A 17,428-nucleotide genomic window follows, 5' to 3' on the forward strand; every position below is an offset into this window, starting at 1 on the left:
CTACACCTGGTCTCTCCATGTGGCTTTGCCCTGCACAGCGGTTGGGTCTCACAAAAGAGCATCCTGAGAGCAAACGTTTCAAAAGGTTCAGGCAGAAGCTGGAGAGATTCCTGTGACCCAGCCTCAGACATCACACAAAGTCCCTTTCACCAAACCCCATGGGTCAAGAGCAAGTCCCAGGCCAGCCCAGATTCAAGGGCAATGGACCAAACAAGGGTCTGAATACTACAGGGCAGCTCAGGGAGGGGTCATCTTTACCTCTTGTGGTGGTGATGGCAGATTTGGTATAGAGACAGTGATGGTGGATTCAGTGTGGCAAAGGGCAGTGATGGTGGTGGCAGCCTGGTGCCAGGGAACAGGAAGGTGGTCGCATGGGCAGCAGTGGGGGCAGCAGTGTGGTATGGACAAGAAGGTGCCCCCGGTGGAGTAGGGATGGAGGTGAGTCAGCCTATGGTAGCAGTTAACATGAATAAGATAATGAAAATGACCAGGTCAGACTCGGTTTCTAGGCAGCCTTCTCCAGTCACAACAGCACCCCCAAAACCCTTTCTGCTTCATCTTAAGCTCCTGGCCCATGTTATCTGCTAGAGAACCACCAGCCACTCCATGTGTTGTACAAGCTCCTTTCTCTCTTGATAAGCTGTGATCCTGGCTTCACAAATCCATGTCATACACAAAGTACAGGAGGACGTCATTCTCAATTATTCCTCCTTCATTCTAGTGGCTTCTTCATCCCCTGGAGCCTCTGGGACATCCACTAGGTCCTTTGTAATCAGCCAGCATCAAAGGAAAAGAAAGAAGACAGGAGAGAGTATCTGCCTCACAGGAGGTTTCAGGGGCAAGACCCAGAAGGGCCAACTGTTGTTTCACTCCTGTTGCCTTGGCCAGAATGACTCCCATGGCCTCACTGGAGTTCAAGGCAGCAGGGCTGTGCAGTCCCACCAAGGAAAGGCTCGGCACGGAGCTCAGTGGATGCCAGCCATCCCCCTCTCCTCCTGGAGTCCACACAGAGCATCCCCCTCTCCCGGCTTTCTCTCTCTCATTTCTGTTGGTAGATTTCCTCTCACGATCCCAGGGTTTGATTTTGTTTGGGGTTTTTTGTGGTAGATATGTATTTTGAGCTCTTTTAATGGAATAAGTTATGGTGTTATTAATTTGGGGGGAACAGAGCATTATTCTTGACTTTGGATTGAATAGTTTCTATTATTTGACAAAACCACAGGCCCTTTAAAAATGAAGCTATTGATGCATAACAAGGACAGTTGTGTTGTTTTGCTAAAATGACAGGCATCCGTAAGGACACAGATCATATTACAGATTCCAACCTGAATCTCCCTGTGGCAGCATCACAGGGGAGGAAGGAGAAAGCATCCCCTCACCCGCGGGCAGATGATAAACCTGCAGGCAGGGGTTTGCTTGGGCCCAAGGCTCTGCCCACTACACCACAGGCTTCTCACATATGTCTTCCATGGTGGCTGATTTGTTCAGGTCGCCATTCTTGCTGATGTCACAATGCTGCTGTCCGGCATTTCCTCCAGTGACCTTTGAAGTTTTCATAGCCACGGTGGCTAGGACATCCGTCTTAAAGAAAGACTGTTCCTGTCTTTGCCGTGATCAAAAATGGTCTCTTCCAGCCCATAAAGCATGGGCTGCAAATCCATAACCTGGGCCTCTGCCTGGCCATCTATCTACCAGCAGCAGAGTGAGGGAGGTGTTGGGGAACATTCACCTTCCCGCGTCTCAAATCCCTCCAGGCAGGGTGGGGGAGTAACAGCTGAGAAGGAAAGGGTGGGTCAGAACGAGGAAGCACAATCCTTAAGGTTTACCAAATAGAATTCAATATCTACCTTCTTTCCCCAAATCAAGCTGTTTCCTTCAAAATGTCTGCAAAGAAAATCCACCCGCAAGGTTGATTAATGCCTCATCTAGTCCCCAGAAGTCCCTCTGGGCCTCCTCTCCCCACATTCCTAATGCTTCCTGCTCTCGCCTCTCTTCCTGGGGGTCTGTTTCACTAATAACCCAATTTATCATAGACCTCCACCCCAGACCCAGTGTCTGGTCGGATGAGTTCAGTCCACATCTTCCGATTTTTCTAAAATTCTGGTCTTCAGAGGCCAGAAGCTCGTCCAAATCCTATTATCACTTCCTGGGCTTTTGTAAAATCACAAATAACAAATGAATTTTAAGATACTACATCATCTCAAGAACACAGTTGGGAGCCAGGACAGAATCCATTTGGAACATCAAAAGCAGAAAAGGAGATTCAAAGACCAGGTTCTTTTCAGTCTAAAGAAGGGAAAGAGAATGCAGATTAGTCTGAAGAGGTGAGGAGTCTGTGCACTTGGTCTGGAGCCCCTCTGCTCCCTTTACCACACTCCATTCACCGATCCCACCACCCCCAACACCCTCACAGCCAGCCCCTATTCTGCTGTGCTCTCTCTCGTCCTCTCCACCTGCCCTGCTGGGCAAAGACTGGGCAGCTTGTGCTCCAGAGCTCACTGTGGGCTTCCCACATCCACGGTCCCCACCCCAGGCTGTGACTCACTCTGCTCCTGACCCCCATCCTAACCCCACAGCGGGTGGATTTTTAGAAGCAGTAGAAGCTGTTCTTTTAAAGGAAGTCTAGTTCATCATACGAGAAGTCAAAGTGATTCTCTTCCTCATTCTCTGGATCTTGAGGAGACTGTGGGCAAGTGGCCCAGCCCCCCTGTAGCGGTGGCCACTTCCACGTTTTCCCTTACTGCGCCTCCATTAACAAACGGTGAGCTTCGGGGGGAAATCAATGATGTGTGTATTATGAGGACCCTTGGCCAAAACTCCACTTAAGCATCAAGTACCATACATTTTAAAGAATCAACAGTGTGTTCCCACATACTTGCTAAACCAGAGTAATTATAGTTTTTTGCTCTGCTTCTAAAGAATCTTTACTTACAGAGAGACCTCTTGTGTTGGGAGGCTGGGTGGCTGTGACTGTTGCAGCTTAGCAGAGAGGCAGGAATGGGAGCTGGGTATTGGTTTCTGGGAGCCCTCACCCTTCCTGTTTGCTTACCCACTGGTTCACGTCCACACCATTGGGAAGAAGTTTGCCTGGATGCCCAGGTCAGAAGCTCTCAGAGTTCCCAGCCTGGGAAAATAATTGGGTCCTCAGCTGGGGGAACTGTGCCCTGTGCTTCAGCATTAAGCATGCTCTCTTCTCAGCTTCCAGAGTCACCATGCAGACCTGGACATACTGTTTTTCAGGGTTATAAATCTGGGCTGGGGCACATTAGATCCCAAGGGATAATGCTGCCTGGTCATTTTTCTTATTTTTCCCATGGATTATATTTTCTAATTTCTGATTCAACCTCAGTTATGTCTAGGCTGTACAGATATATTCTTAGACATGTTCTGTATTTATGCTTTAATGAGAATTGGGAAATTTGATACAAAATGGAATTACTAATGATAATTACAAGAACAACAGTGACACAGCTACAAGAAAGTAAGCTGCCCGCCATATGCTAGGTCAATGCTCTTCCAATCCCTTTCTCTGCCTTCTTGTATTTATTTGTCACAGCAGCCTGAGGAACAGATCTTTCTACTCACATTTTATAGGGAACCCTAAGAGGAATTCAAGCTCAAACACACCCATCAAGAAAGTAACAGAGTAGATGTGGGGGGTTAGATGTGTCCGTTTGGTGGCCCACGTGGCCCTTGATACATAACCTTACACATAGACATAGTATGGCCCAGAGTAATATGCCTGCCAGAAACTCGGCTCACCACAAGGCCAAGGACCACCACCCCCATCACTCTGGTGGAGGTGGATTGTTAAAATGACTCATGACCCAAAATCTCACTCTGTGATGTGGCTCATAGACACATGGAGGTCATCCTATTCCTTTTCATTTTATCAAGTATTTGTGGATCAATGTATTTGGATGAGCTAGTCATTTAACAAATTCAACAGTGCCAGATTATATAGTAATGGTCATTTAAAAAAAAAAAAAACTGTTTCAAATATCCCTCGAAGAAGGTCAAAATGCTTGAGAAACATTTGACCAGATCCTCCCAGCACTCCAGCACTGAGAACAGCTAGGAGACAGGCGGCCTTGGCAAAGTCTCACCTTTCTTACTGTCTAGATACAATGAAACAAGCCACTGTGACTCTCACGTACTTCCCTCTCTGTGCAATGCCTGAAATTCCCTGAGTTTAATATTATTACAAATGCTGTGTGAGAGTCCGTTCTCTCTCTTAAGTTCAGTAATTCCAAAATTCATTTTCACAACATCCCTGTGTTCTAAGAGAAATCTCTCTGTCATCCCAGGTCCCACTAACCCGGAGAACCACTGAGCACCCACCCATGGGATTTCAGTAGACCGCTGCCTATTTACAATTACTGGGGGGCAAGGGGAGAATAAGGGTCAAATGTCACCTGAAGGGAACTGAGCCCAGTGATGATGAATGGAAATTAGAATCTGAATTCCAATCCCACATATAAAAATAATGCACAAAATATTTATAAGTTTAAAAAAAGGTCAAAGTCCTACTCAAAAATAATTTGCAAAATATAATTTTTCAGAGTATTTGAGAACTTTGCAGAGATCCCATATGTACCCTATCTGAATTTCCAATCTTGAAAGATTTTGAACATCTCTGAAGATACCACACTAAAACTATATTGAATGTGGTTTCATTTTTTTTCTTGTTTTGTGGGTCTAGGACCTCAGGGCCAACAATATGCAGGTCTTAGGGTTGAAATCATTCAGAGGGAAAAAAGTATTCAGTTCTGTGGCTTTCTGATCATTTGAATTACAATTAAACTGGAGTATTCGCCCTGCACATTGCTTTCTTGATGACCTGCAGCTTTGTACCAAGAATGAGACAATATTGCTTTCCCTGTGGTGACCCTTGTTCTCTGTGTCTTTTCCACCATCTTGGATGCAACAGTTTTGTGGAAACAGATCATTCAACGCAACGGAGGCATCATTACCAATGCCTTGAATATAAGTTGCCTGGCAAAGATCACCGACGGTTTCACCCAGGGACACATAGTCGAGGTAGTTAAAGGCGTGCTCACAGACCGCAGAATCCGGCAGCAAAATTACAAACCACTCATGGCAGCAGAGTTTATCGCAATGCTAACCAGCATGAGTCCCGTGTACCAGGAAGAAGAGGAGAGCTTTAAGGTACACAGAACACCTATGTGGTCAGTTCTTCGCCACAGACACTTGTCACATAACCTCCTCCCTCTGGTTCCTGAATTTCATGAATTTGTCATATACAATGAATTTTGGAAACCTGAAATTTTATATCACAAATTCGTGCCAGCCTTGCTGGTAAAACATGTCTTCCAAGATTTAGGAAACTGCAGAATTAAATAGTAGTTTTGAGGGGTGCCTGGGTGGCTCAGTGGGTTAAACCTCTGCCTTCAACTCAGGTCATGATCCCAGAGTCCTGGGATCGAGCCCCACATCGGGCTCTCTGCTCAGCAGGAAGCCTGCTTCCCCCGACCCTCTGCCTGCCTCTCTGCCTACTTGTGATCTCTGTCTGTCAAATAAATAAATAAAATCTTTAAAATAAATAAATAGTAGTTTTGAAACCACTGGATTCAAACACACACACAAGCACACACATACACACACACACACACACACACACACACACACCATACATACATGTATGCACACCTTCCCCTTGGGTCACTAGATTTTACTTCATATTTCATGTCATGGAACAAATTGTGCAGAAAGAAAACCATTCTCTAAATAGTGCATTTCAAGCCCATGATGGTTTTGTCCCAGATTTGCTGTGGCATGCTTCATTTTTCAGTGCATTTGCAATAGGGAATCACAAGAGGACTCACCAAAATTTGATTTTCTAATTTTTTTATTATAATCTGTGATGTTCAGAGAATTTTTTAGATCTAGAGGAAACTGAGAACCAGCTCTTCCAAATCCCTCTTTTACAGGAGGAAAAGAAGTTGCAGAAAGCTATGTGCCTTATCCAAGCAAATCACCATGAAAACCTAGATGCCCAGGCCAACAGGCACACCTCACACTCCTTTTAATCAAAATGAATACGACAGTGTTCACTTTCTGGACCTGGAGGCAGTTTCCTTGTCCAACTGAGAAAACAAGAGGAAAATTATATCCATGCAATTATACCCACCACAACATTGGCCATGCAATCATCAGAAAAAGTATCAGAATTCTCATCTAAGCCTTGTGCATCTGGAAGCCTGCTTAAGATTAGGAAAATTTCCCGCTGCAATATATCACTTTCCACCAACTCTAAAAACCATGTTTCCCTCCTGCTTTACTGCTGATGTTTCAGTACAAGTTGGAAAAGAGTCACAATACTGATCTCCCACAAAAATTAGCATAAGAACTGACAAACTTTTCTACAAAGGGCCAGAGAGCAAATATTTTCTGCTTTGAGAGCTCTGCAGTCTCTGTTACAACTATTCAATGTTGTATCATAGTACAAAAGCATTCATACGCAGTATGTAAATGAATGGGCATGGCTGTGTTCTGATAAAACTTTATTTGCAAAAACAGCAAGCAGGCCAGATATGGACCATCAGCTATAGTTTTGCTTAAAAGGGTCTAGGAAAACAGCAAAGAAATATTTCCAACTCCAAGCTGGAGTTTTTGCCAAGGATTTGAATTAATGTTCTTGTTAACTATTTAAGCCTTGTTAGAATTAATTGCAAATATTTACCCTCTTCTTGTTATATAACCTATTCTTTTCCTATTTTTTTTCTTTTGTAAAATAATCATTTTCCTACTCATTCTGAGGAGCTGGGTTTGGGGTAGTAAAACCCATGCTTTCTCTTAGCTGGGTTTTTAACTTTCCGAAGTGATTTGTGTAAGTTTTTCTGTTCTAGGTACTGGAGGTCCAGTAACTAACTGATCACACTATTCAAGAGAAGGAAATGCTACCATGGTATAATCTGAGATGAGAACACACATGCTTCTCACTTCCATTCTTGGCCTATTTGATTACTTTATTCTTTTTTTTTTTTTTTTAAGCAAACTAAATCATTTTTCCACCATCACTGCCAGTCCCCTCCCCCATCAATTTCTGCTTCTTATGTAGCTGAGGAGCTTGGTACAGCACTCGGCCCCAAATAGATGTTCAATAAACATTTTTAGTGGCAAATTTATAGAGCAGATGGATAGATGGGCTGACACTTGATGCTGGTGAATAATGTGATACTGTGGCTGAAGTTGCTTGTGCTCATTCCAATCATTTCTTCTCTGAGAAATTGGACCTAACTGTGCTTCTGACAATGTGCAGACTAGGATCTTGCAGATGCTCCAAACACATAGTACCCTGCTTCATGGACATAATGGAGAAAATATTTAAGGATAATGATGGTAAAAATCATAATGATGTTAGCTAATACTTATTGACTACTTCTCTGCCAGGTGCTGTTGTAACTCATTTAGACCTTATAATCTTCCATTTTACAAATGGAAACAGAGACAGGTATGGCAGGCAGAATAATGGCCCTCCAATGATGTCTACATCCCAGTCCCTAGAATCTATAAATATGTTTGGTCACATGGCAAAAGGAGTTAAGGTTACAGATGGAGTAAATGTGTTAATCCACTGAACCTAAAATAGATTATCCTTATTTATACTGGTGAGTCCAACATAACGATAAAAAGTAGAAGAGGGAATCAGAAGAGAGAACCAGAAAGTTAGCAACATGGGAAGGACCCATTTGTATCCCAAGTAGCCCCGTGTTGCTAGCTTGAAGGTGGAGGGGCCACAAGCCAGGAGAGCTGGTGGTCTCAGGAAAGTGTAAAAGATGAGGGAGTGGATTGTCCTCTGGAGTTCCAGAAAGGATGACAGCATGCAGACACCAAGATTTTAGCCCAGTGATATCCATTTTGGACTTTCAAACTTCAGGACCAAAGAACAATGAATGGTTTTGGGTTTTTTTTTTTACATTGGTAATTTGCTACAGCAGGAAAAACAGTGGGAGGCAAAGTGACTTCTCCTAGTCACACAGCTAAAAGCGAACAGAGCTGAAATTCAAGCCATCCTCCTAAGGCAATTTTATTACCCATATTTTATACTGTGTCTCAATAAATTAGGAGTTCATCATCTTACATTGAAAACAGAGCCAAAGGGAAAAGAAAGATGAGAATAATCCCCAAGTGCCAGAAACAAAGATAAATCCCAAACACTGGGACAACCATGTGCCTGGCCTGCAGCATAGAGAAAAGTCAAGACTAGGAAACAAGAAAGAGATTAGGGCCATAGAGGATGAAGAGGCAATACCTGCTGCTGTTGTGAATAGTTCTGTGGTATGTCAACATCACCAAGGAGCATTAACTTCAAAGCATCACTACAAGATGTGCTTCTGCATCTGGCTTTAGAGGACTGTTGAAGCAGTACCAAGGGACAGACAAATAATGAGAAAGATAAAGAAAAAAACAGAGCCTCCTACTCAAAAGGAACCTGAAAATAAAAACTCCAAAACATGTTAGGAAATTGAGTGCCTAGTACAGCCTGACAAAGATGTTTAAATTAATATAATTCATTCAGATGTTGGAAGAAATAAATGAAGGTGTCTTTTCCAATAGAGATGTACACTAAGTGTTGAAACATTCCATTCCAGAAATGGAATAAGAAGAAATAATTATGGGAAAAATCACAAAAGAAAGCTTAGAAATAAAAAATACAATAATTTGAAATAGCAAAAATAAAAGCAGTATGAACTCTAGACTAGGCATTGTCAAAGAGCAAATTTATGGACTGGAGGATACTCCCTCTGGAGACAGTACAGAAAAACCAAAAAGATAAAATCCATAAACTGCAATTAAGAACCTTTGAAGACATTGACACCTAACTTATGGAAGCTCTAGAAGAAAATAATAGAAGAAATGTCAAAGGAGCAATTATTTGAAGAAAGATTTGCTGAAAATTTTCTTGAATTAAAGACATGCGTTCTTAGATTAAAAATGAACTTTAAGTGACCAGCAGAAAAAAATTTTAAAAATCCACACAAACATATATTACTGTGAATCTTTGAATAAGATAACAAGCTAGTCTTCAAACATGCCAGATGGCCTACAAAGAAACAATGGGGAGGTCCTGCAGTTTTTTGACAGAGATCTGTTCCAGAAGACAACACAATCATTTCTGCAAGGTGCTGAGGAACAGTAACTGTGTGCCTAACATTTATCCCCAGCTAAACTAGCACCCAAGAGACAGGAGACAATAAAGACACTTTAAGACTTAAAAAGACTGAGCTAGCCTTCCACTCAGAGCAATTTAGAAATACCAGTAAAACTAAAGAAGCTCAGGGCAACTGGGTGGCTCAGTGGGCTAAAGCCTCTGCCTTCCACTCAGGTCATGATCCTAGCATCCTGGGATTGAGCCCCACTTTGGGCTCTCTGCTCAGCAGGGAGCCTGCTTCTCCCTCTATCTCTGCCTGCCTCTCTGAATACTTGTGATCTCTGTCTGTCAAATAAATAAATAAAATCTTAAAAAAAAAAAACCTGAAGAAGCTCATGTCCTACCCCACCCCCAGGAATTCCATTTCTATGTATATGTCATAGAGAAGTTTCCTCTAAGTATACAAGGAGATACATACAAATTCCTAACAAAAAGTTGGAAATGGCCTATATGTCCATTAATAGGAGAATTGATAAACAACTTGTAGTGCAGTCATTCAGTGAAATATTTTACTACTATAAAGTTTATAAACTAAAATGTTTCTCAGCTTTCAAATGAAAAGTGAAGGTTGAGGAAAATGCATTCACAGGGCCAGTTGGAACCACGAGGTGCTCTGTTGGTATATCAGCTCCAGTATTTCTGCCATGTTTTCAAAAGTCCCCCTCCCAGTGTTTGTGTGGCCTCCCATGGCTCCCACTTGGCCACCAATCCAACTTCTGATGCCCACGTGTGAACCACAGAGGGTCATTCACATTACCAAGAAAGCCCATGCCCTCAGGACAGAATAGGATCCCCAGAAAGACAGGTAATGTTGAAAGGAAGACCTGCTCATTAGATGTGGACTGTGATGCTCTCAAACTGTTAACTCCTTGAGGTGGAAATTTCAAGTTGTGTCAAAATACGGGTTGGAAAACTCCCTGAAAAAAGAATTTGTGTTAAATATACATTAAATGTCCAAAGTTTGATGGCTGCTTGCCCCTTCCTTCTTAGCAAGCTTTTCTTTATTTTTAAGAATATTCCAGTGAATGCATGCCATTTTTTAAAATTTTATTTTTTCAGTGTTCCAAGATTCATTGTTTATGCACCACACCCAGTACTCCATGCAATACATGCCCTCCTTAATACCCACCACCAATCTCACCTAATTCCCCACCCCCCCTCCCCTCCAAAACACTCAGTTTGTTTCTCAGTATCCACAGTCTCTCATGGTTTGTCTCACCTTCCAATTTTTGCCCAGTTCACTTTTCCTTTCTTTCTCCTGAATATGTGCCATTTTGATATTTTCCTAAACATCTGTTCTGTTTCAGGACTGGTATGCCAAAACCCCCATGGGTAAAAAGCGAGCTTTGGCACTAATGGGAGGGAACACTGAAAAAGAAAAGGACAAAGGGAAAAAGAAGGAGAAGAAGGGAAAAAAGGAGAAGAAGAAAAAGTAATGCCCTTCTGAGGAACCATCCTTGAGTGTCTCAGGGATGGAGGTGGACCTGACCTGCCGGGGAGAAGGCTCACCATTGCCTGTCTGAAGAAGACCCTGGCCGATGCCCCGAGCTCATCTGCCCCTGCGTTCACTTACGTCTGTAGGAGGCTGCACACCAAGTGTGATGTCCATCACAATTGTTTCTAGAGCTCTTGTTTCTCAGTTTGTGTGAAATTTGTGTGTAATCGAAATCCACTCTACACACAGTCTTTCCACTTCATCAGTACTAGTTGACAAATTTACAATATGATAGTTAGAAAATACTCTAATTTGACAACTATAAGTAATTTGAGTCTGTCACCAGCACTCCGGCTTTTTATTAATCCATATATACTGTGTATGATCTTACACATATTTTAATACATTAATTCTTTGCTCTATTAATCTATTTCGTATAATGGAATAAAAACTGTTGTCTTTGAACTGACTCAGTAATTTGGTTGTTGGAGCCAAAAAAGATGTTTAAAATTGGTGAGTTTAGGGGCACCTGGGTGGCCTTGTCAGTTGAGCATCCAACACTTGATCTCAGTTCAGGTTCTGACCTCAGGTTTGTGAGTTCAAGCCCCATGGTTGGCTCCACACTGGGCGTAATGAATGACTGACTTTGAAGATGGAGGAACCTAAGTCCAGGGTCACACAGTGGACATATGGGACAGCGGGACTAAAATCATCCTCCCTCCCAGACTGGTGCTCTTGAGAAGTGCAGGAACATGAGCAGGCCAATGGCTAGAGGAAAAGTACTACATAAACATAGGGTAGATGTGGAAATGAGGAAGCCTGAATGAAGAAGCAAGAAACGTTAAATAAGAACAAAACTAAAGAACAGAAAAATAATGGTCAAATTAAATTTAAATTTTATATGAAGATGAAAGTTTGTTTGGTGGAAGATGGTAAGTAACCTGTTTCTAAGTTGCAGTGGGAATGCCGGCAGAAGAAGCAGACTGCATTTATTTGAAATTTAATTTATTTAAAGATGTATTTATTCATTTTAGAGAGAAAGCAAGTTGGCACAAGCAGGGAGAGGGGGAGAGGGAGAATCTCAAGCAGACTCCACACTGAGCTCAGAGCCTGACATGGGGCTGATCCCACGACCTTGAGATCATGACCTGAGCTGAAACCAAGACTCAGAGACTACAGCACCTAGTTGCCCTAGACTTTAACTGAATTTCATCTGGAATTTAGGAATACCCTATCTGAAAGTTTTGGTCATAGCATAGAAACTTGGAAAATCTCCTTCTCTAAAGACCAAGCTATCTCTCTAAGTTTTTCCTGGTTCCTAGTAGGTTACCTCTTCAGTGCCCTGTATTTCTGGGAGTCTTCTGGTCCCCAGCACGTCCCCCCTGCCACAGTTGGTGCCAATTATGTTATCATCCATGGGGCAGGTTCCAAAACTGGGCACCTGCCCAGTGGATAACAAGCTATGACCCTGCCAGTGGTCAGTGTAAAACTCCCAAGTTTCTGGGAAAGGTGATGCAGCAATAAGCAACCTCCTATTTCTAACCAACAGAGACATGGGAGAAATGACGTGAGGAAAGAGAAATAGGAGGTGTGTGCAGTGGAGGGCGGAGGGGCTGGCAGAAAGAAGAGCCGTAGGCTCTTCTAGGGAATTCTGCTGGGGCCTGAGCTATTCCTGGGCCATTATGTGACATTTAGCTCCTCTTGAGCGTGTTCTTAAGTGAAGGGGACAGTAATTAATGTCATTAACCCTCATTACAGGAGCGTTCTATGGAATAGGATCTGATTAAAGTGGAATGAAATCTCTTGGTGGCTCTGCACTCAGCCTGCCCCGATGAAGGAGCAAGTTTCAGGTTCAGAAGCCTGATTACACGACGTTCCCTAAAAGGCGTCCCCAAGACCATTGGGGCTTACACAAACACCTCCATCTGGAACTAGCAAGTTTAGAACCCTCTCATGCTGTTTGGAGGCTCTTAAGCCCACGTCCACATGGAACACAAGGGCAGTCATGGAGGTAGGCGTCACAGGGCTATTTTACAAAAGTGACACTATTTTCAGCCACTAATGACACTAGGGGACCCAAACCTCTGAGAGAAGTGGCTTCCGATGTCCTTGAAAGTCCAGACTTGAAGAGATGCATGGGGTGATGCTAACAACAGCGGAGGAAATAAGAGACGCTGGACTTGGAACGAAGCGAGCAGCCACCTGAGCAGTGAGATTTGGAAAACCAAAAGGACCTTGGCCTGGAGCAGTGGCTCCCAGCCCCCAAAATCCCTCCATTAGAATCACCTGTGGATGCACAGTCCTGGAACAATTCCGTTTCATTAGAATTCACAGCCGCAGCAAAGCGCTTCTTTGCTCAACTTCCAAGTCTTGCACTAAGCACCTGCTATGTGCAGCACCGGGATACAACCCGAATGAGCTGCTTTGCAGTTGAGTGGGGGAAGAGACTGAGTAAAATGGGTGTGCCATGAACGTGCAAGGCCAGATGGCACAATGTGGGTGCATGACCAAGAACCGGGGCACACCTCCGGGATCAGGCTTCATCCCTGCAGGGACCCCTCTCGGATGGAGAATCTGAGACTCCAGGTAGAAGTGGCAGGTCTGTCTGATGCTTTAACTCTTCCCAGCTGCTTTCCCTCTGTGGCTATGTAATTACCTAAGACAGTGTGTTTCGGGGTCTTGGCACATAGGATGCACTCATTAGGGTTTGCTGCTCTGTAGCTGTTCAGGAGTCAGCTTCTCCCAATGAACTTTGGGGAGGGAAATGGGAGTCCAGGGGTCGGGGTGGGGGGGTGCATTCTGGCCTCCCCCACACTCTGATTTGTTGTCAGATTGCCATCTTCTTGCCTGAAGCAACAAGCCTAGTTCCTCCATGTGGCAGCCAGGCCCAGTCCCACTCCTTCTTTCGGCCTAGGGATTACAGTCTTAGAAGTCAGATCCTTGCAGTTAATTCTAGTGGTTTAAAGCAAAGACCCTGGCAGACCCCACGGCAAGGGCAGAGTCTCATCCCAGCTCTCTACTGGCCATGCACTCTCCGAGTTCCCCGTGGGCATGCATTCAGTTTCTGCCTCACTGGGCTGCTGGGAGAGGAAACCCAGCTGTACCCGATGCACCTGCCAGGGCCCCGGCACCACCTGTATTCTCGGTGAATATCACCTGCTTTTTGGTTGCTTCAGATGCCCCAGATAGAGCCCACCCAGCAGAGCAGGTGCTCTAACGGAGGTCTCTCTCTACCTTCGTGAGATGATAGTGCCGTGCTGTGACAAAAGAGAGCTAGGGAAGGGAAACCCCTACCTTCTCAGAGCCAGTGTGAAATAAAGGGTCAGGTGAGAAGCCTGGAACTCTCTGTAGCGTCCCCCCACTACCCTCCATCTCCAAGCCTTTCATGCAACCTTGTTTTCCTTATTGGGGGCTAGTTTGGGGGTCCGGTAGACCTCCGTGCTTTGCCTCCTGGATACCCCAGCTCCATCTCCAGAGTCCTTGGCCAGCCTTGCTTTATCCAACCTTTCCTCAGGCTCCCCTCAGCCTGCCGGGGAAGGGGTGTGGCTTCTTGGGAAGCAGCACAGGCTGGGCTGGGCTGGGTTGTGTCCAAATTCACAAACAAGCTGAGTGACCTTGGACCAAGCCAGCCACACACATACTTACATATACACAGCACATGTACACACTACATGCAAACACACGACACACAAACACACACAGCTCATGACACACAGACATTTGAACATAAACACACATAGAGACATAAACACACATATCAACACATACACACAAATATGCACATACTCCCCACAAACCACATACAGATCCCCATGCACATGCACATACACACTACACACACACCTCCCACAAGCACGCATTTCCTCCACTGGGCTGAGGGCACCACACCTCCCAGATCCTCACGCTTCACCCTGGGCTGCAGCAGGGACCGGAAGCAGCAAATGGGGAGCTCCCCAGGCAGGTGGTACTGGCCCCAGAGGGGTGGGGGTGGTGAGCTTACACCGAGTGAGTCTGCCATGAAAACATCCGCTTCCTACTCTTCACAACAGGAAAGGCTGAGCAGACCTCCCACAGCTCCCACTCAGCTGCACCTGGAGCAGGGAGCGACAGTAAGGTTCCGTGGCTACAGGCATGGTCGGTCACCTGCCGGAAGGGCACCTCCACCAAAAACCAGAACCAGTCATCCCCACTTCACCAGCAGGGCTCAGAGAGGTTAATAGTCTTCCCAAAGTCACAGAGCTCCTCCCCAATACCACAAGACCAAGGTTGAGACTCAGAGAAGTAGGATGGTAACTGAATACAGGGTGATCTGGGACCCATCCTGTGGGCCCCTGGGTGCCATGTGTGTTTCCTTATACATAAAAGACAAGGGTGAGCTCCATAAGAGATAAGGATCCTTATAGCTCTAAGTTCCTACTGCCCTTAGGACAGAAGCAGCCCAGAGACAGAGATCTGTAAAACCTTCACCTGTGAGAGTCATCAGGGACACCTGAGATAAAAGACCCATGGCCCAGTTCACCACACCTCCTCCAAATGCATCCTGAGAAGGCACCCAAAATATCACAGCACAATGTCCTTGGCATATATACAGTAAACGTCACCAGAGTGCCAAGGTTTTTATCCTAAGAGATGCAAGACCCAGTGCTTATGAATTAGGTAAACAGTTAGAGCTCAGAGCTGCTTGCCCCAGAGCATCCTCAGGTGTAGAAAGCTGTCTTGATCTCCCCATGCCACTCCACAACCTTCCCAAACATGGTGTGGCCAGCCCTTTGGGTCATCCCCCCTCTGGAGTGGGTATCATGGCACCAAACAGTGGCTTTACCTTCCTTATCCCTGCTCACTGTCAAGGTTGCTCACCTTCTCATATGTTTAGGAACCCATCGGGATCTACTCTTTTGTGCAATGCCTGATAAGTCTCTTGCCTGTTTCTCTGCTGAGTTGTCTATCTTTTCTTTAACCAGCTTTAGAGTTCTTTCTATGTTCTGGAAAGAAGCTGTTTGCAGGTACGTGGGCTGCAAATATCATCTTCCACTCTCCATTAACCCTTTCACTGCCTTCATGGGGTCTTGATGAACAGTTCTTAATGTGAATGTAACTAAACGTATCAATTTTTTCTTTGTGGTTACACATTTTTGTGTCCTATGCAACAGCTAGTTGATTCTATGTGTTCTATGCAATAGCTAGTTGATTCTTTGTGTCTTATGCAACAGCTAATTGATTCTTCGCATACTTTGCTACAGTCTTTCTGTCCATTTATGTCTCATTGCCACCATATTATAATTTACTTGTTCTGACACACGTGTAGTAACTCACATTTTGAGAGTTAAACCAGCCTTTCATTGTCAAGTAAAAGGTTGCATTTGAAGTGTGTTTTTATAATAATTGTATTATCTTTGTTAATATTTCGCATAGAATATTTCCAGCTATGTTCTTAAATAAAACTGCTCTATAATTTTCTTCTCTCACAATGTTCTTGTTGCCTTTTCATATCAAGACCTCTTTAAATCAGTAGGAAAGAATTCTTTCTTTTTCTATCTGTAAGAATTTGTGCAAAATTACCTTTATATCTTCTTTAAAAAGTTTTGGTAGCATTACAGGCAAATTGAGTTTCCTTGTGGGAAGGATTTCAGTTTCCAACTTAACTTCTTAAAGTATTATAAAGCAATTCAGAATCTATTTCTTCTTGTGTCAGTCTGGTAAGTTGTATATTTTAAGGAATTCACTTAATTTATCTAAACATTCACATTTATTGGCAGAGAGTTGTTCCCAGTGCCCTCCAACAATACTTAAGTCTGTAGGACCTGATGTAGAAAACTGATGTTGGTTATTTATGCCTTTTCTCCTTTTCCTTGGCTTTTCTCTTCAGGACTTCATCATTTTCAAGGAGTCAGCTTCTGTAATGTTTTAATTATACTAATTTTTGAGTTTATCTTTACCACTTCTTCCTTTCCACACTTCTTAGGGGTTAATTTGCTCTTCTTTTTCTAATTAAGACAACTATCTCATTGATTTTTAGCTTCCTTTAAATATAAACTTGTAGAGCTACAAATTTCCCTCTGAAAATCTCCCTTGGTATTTGCCATGTTAAAAAAAAAAAACAGCTCCAAGGATGAACTATGATCAGGGTGATGCATTTTAGGGTGCCTGCACATACACAAAGAATGAGATAAGCAGGGGCCTCCAGGAAGTGGGGTACACAAATGCTTATTTTCCCATTTACTGCATACCACAATTAATTAACTAATGCATTTGCAGTTAATTAACTAATGCATTTGCAATTAGTATAAAATATTTTTTAAAACACTAGGATAAGCAAGTGTAAATTAAAATAAATGAGATCAAAATCTAAAACTGGAGGCTCGGACCTCTATCTTGCTCTGTGTGAAAGCAGGCTAGAAAGAAAATGCCATACATTTAAAAGATTTAATAAAGCAGATTCTATACCATCTCTACCCTGTTGTCAACTTTAGTTACAATTTTTGTGCTAAAAACCTTATCTCTGTGTATGTCCTTAGGGAGCTCACCTGGAATCCTATGGTATGTTTTTAAAAAGCAGATAACAGGGACGTCTGGGTGGCACAGCTGGTTCAGCATTAGACCCTTGGTTTCTGCTCAGGTCTGACACAGGGTCTTAGGATCAAGCCCCACATCGAGCCCCATACAGGGCTCTAAGCTCAGTGGGGAGTCTGCTTGGTTATTCTCTCTCTCCCTCTCCCTTTGCCCCTCCTCCCACACTCTCTCTTGCTCCGAAATAAATTAATTAATCTCTTAAAATAAATAAAAATCAGATCCCAGTGAACAACACAAAATGTGAGTTT

The 17,428-nt window shown here is 43.7% G+C and overlaps 1 protein-coding gene and 1 long non-coding RNA gene across 3 annotated transcripts in view; one reads left to right on the forward strand and one right to left on the reverse strand.

The window, feature by feature from the left end:
• Positions 1–11,032, forward strand: part of IQCA1 (IQ motif containing with AAA domain 1) — a 152,791-nt gene extending 141,759 nt beyond the window's left edge. For both annotated transcript variants that reach the window (XM_059167631.1, XM_059167632.1), the window contains 2 exons: positions 4,931–5,169; positions 10,483–11,032. In XM_059167631.1, the coding sequence (XP_059023614.1) occupies positions 4,931–5,169; positions 10,483–10,611 (368 nt within the window). In that variant the 3' untranslated portion in view covers positions 10,612–11,032. The remainder of the gene's footprint in view (positions 1–4,930; positions 5,170–10,482) is intronic.
• LOC131827302 (uncharacterized) overlaps positions 1–17,428 on the reverse strand; it is a 140,621-nt gene that overhangs the window by 13,795 nt on the left and 109,398 nt on the right. The window lies entirely within an intron of this gene.

The sequence above is a fragment of the Mustela lutreola genome, chromosome 3, assembly GCF_030435805.1.
Source record: "Mustela lutreola isolate mMusLut2 chromosome 3, mMusLut2.pri, whole genome shotgun sequence".
Taxonomy (NCBI): domain Eukaryota; kingdom Metazoa; phylum Chordata; class Mammalia; order Carnivora; family Mustelidae; genus Mustela; species Mustela lutreola.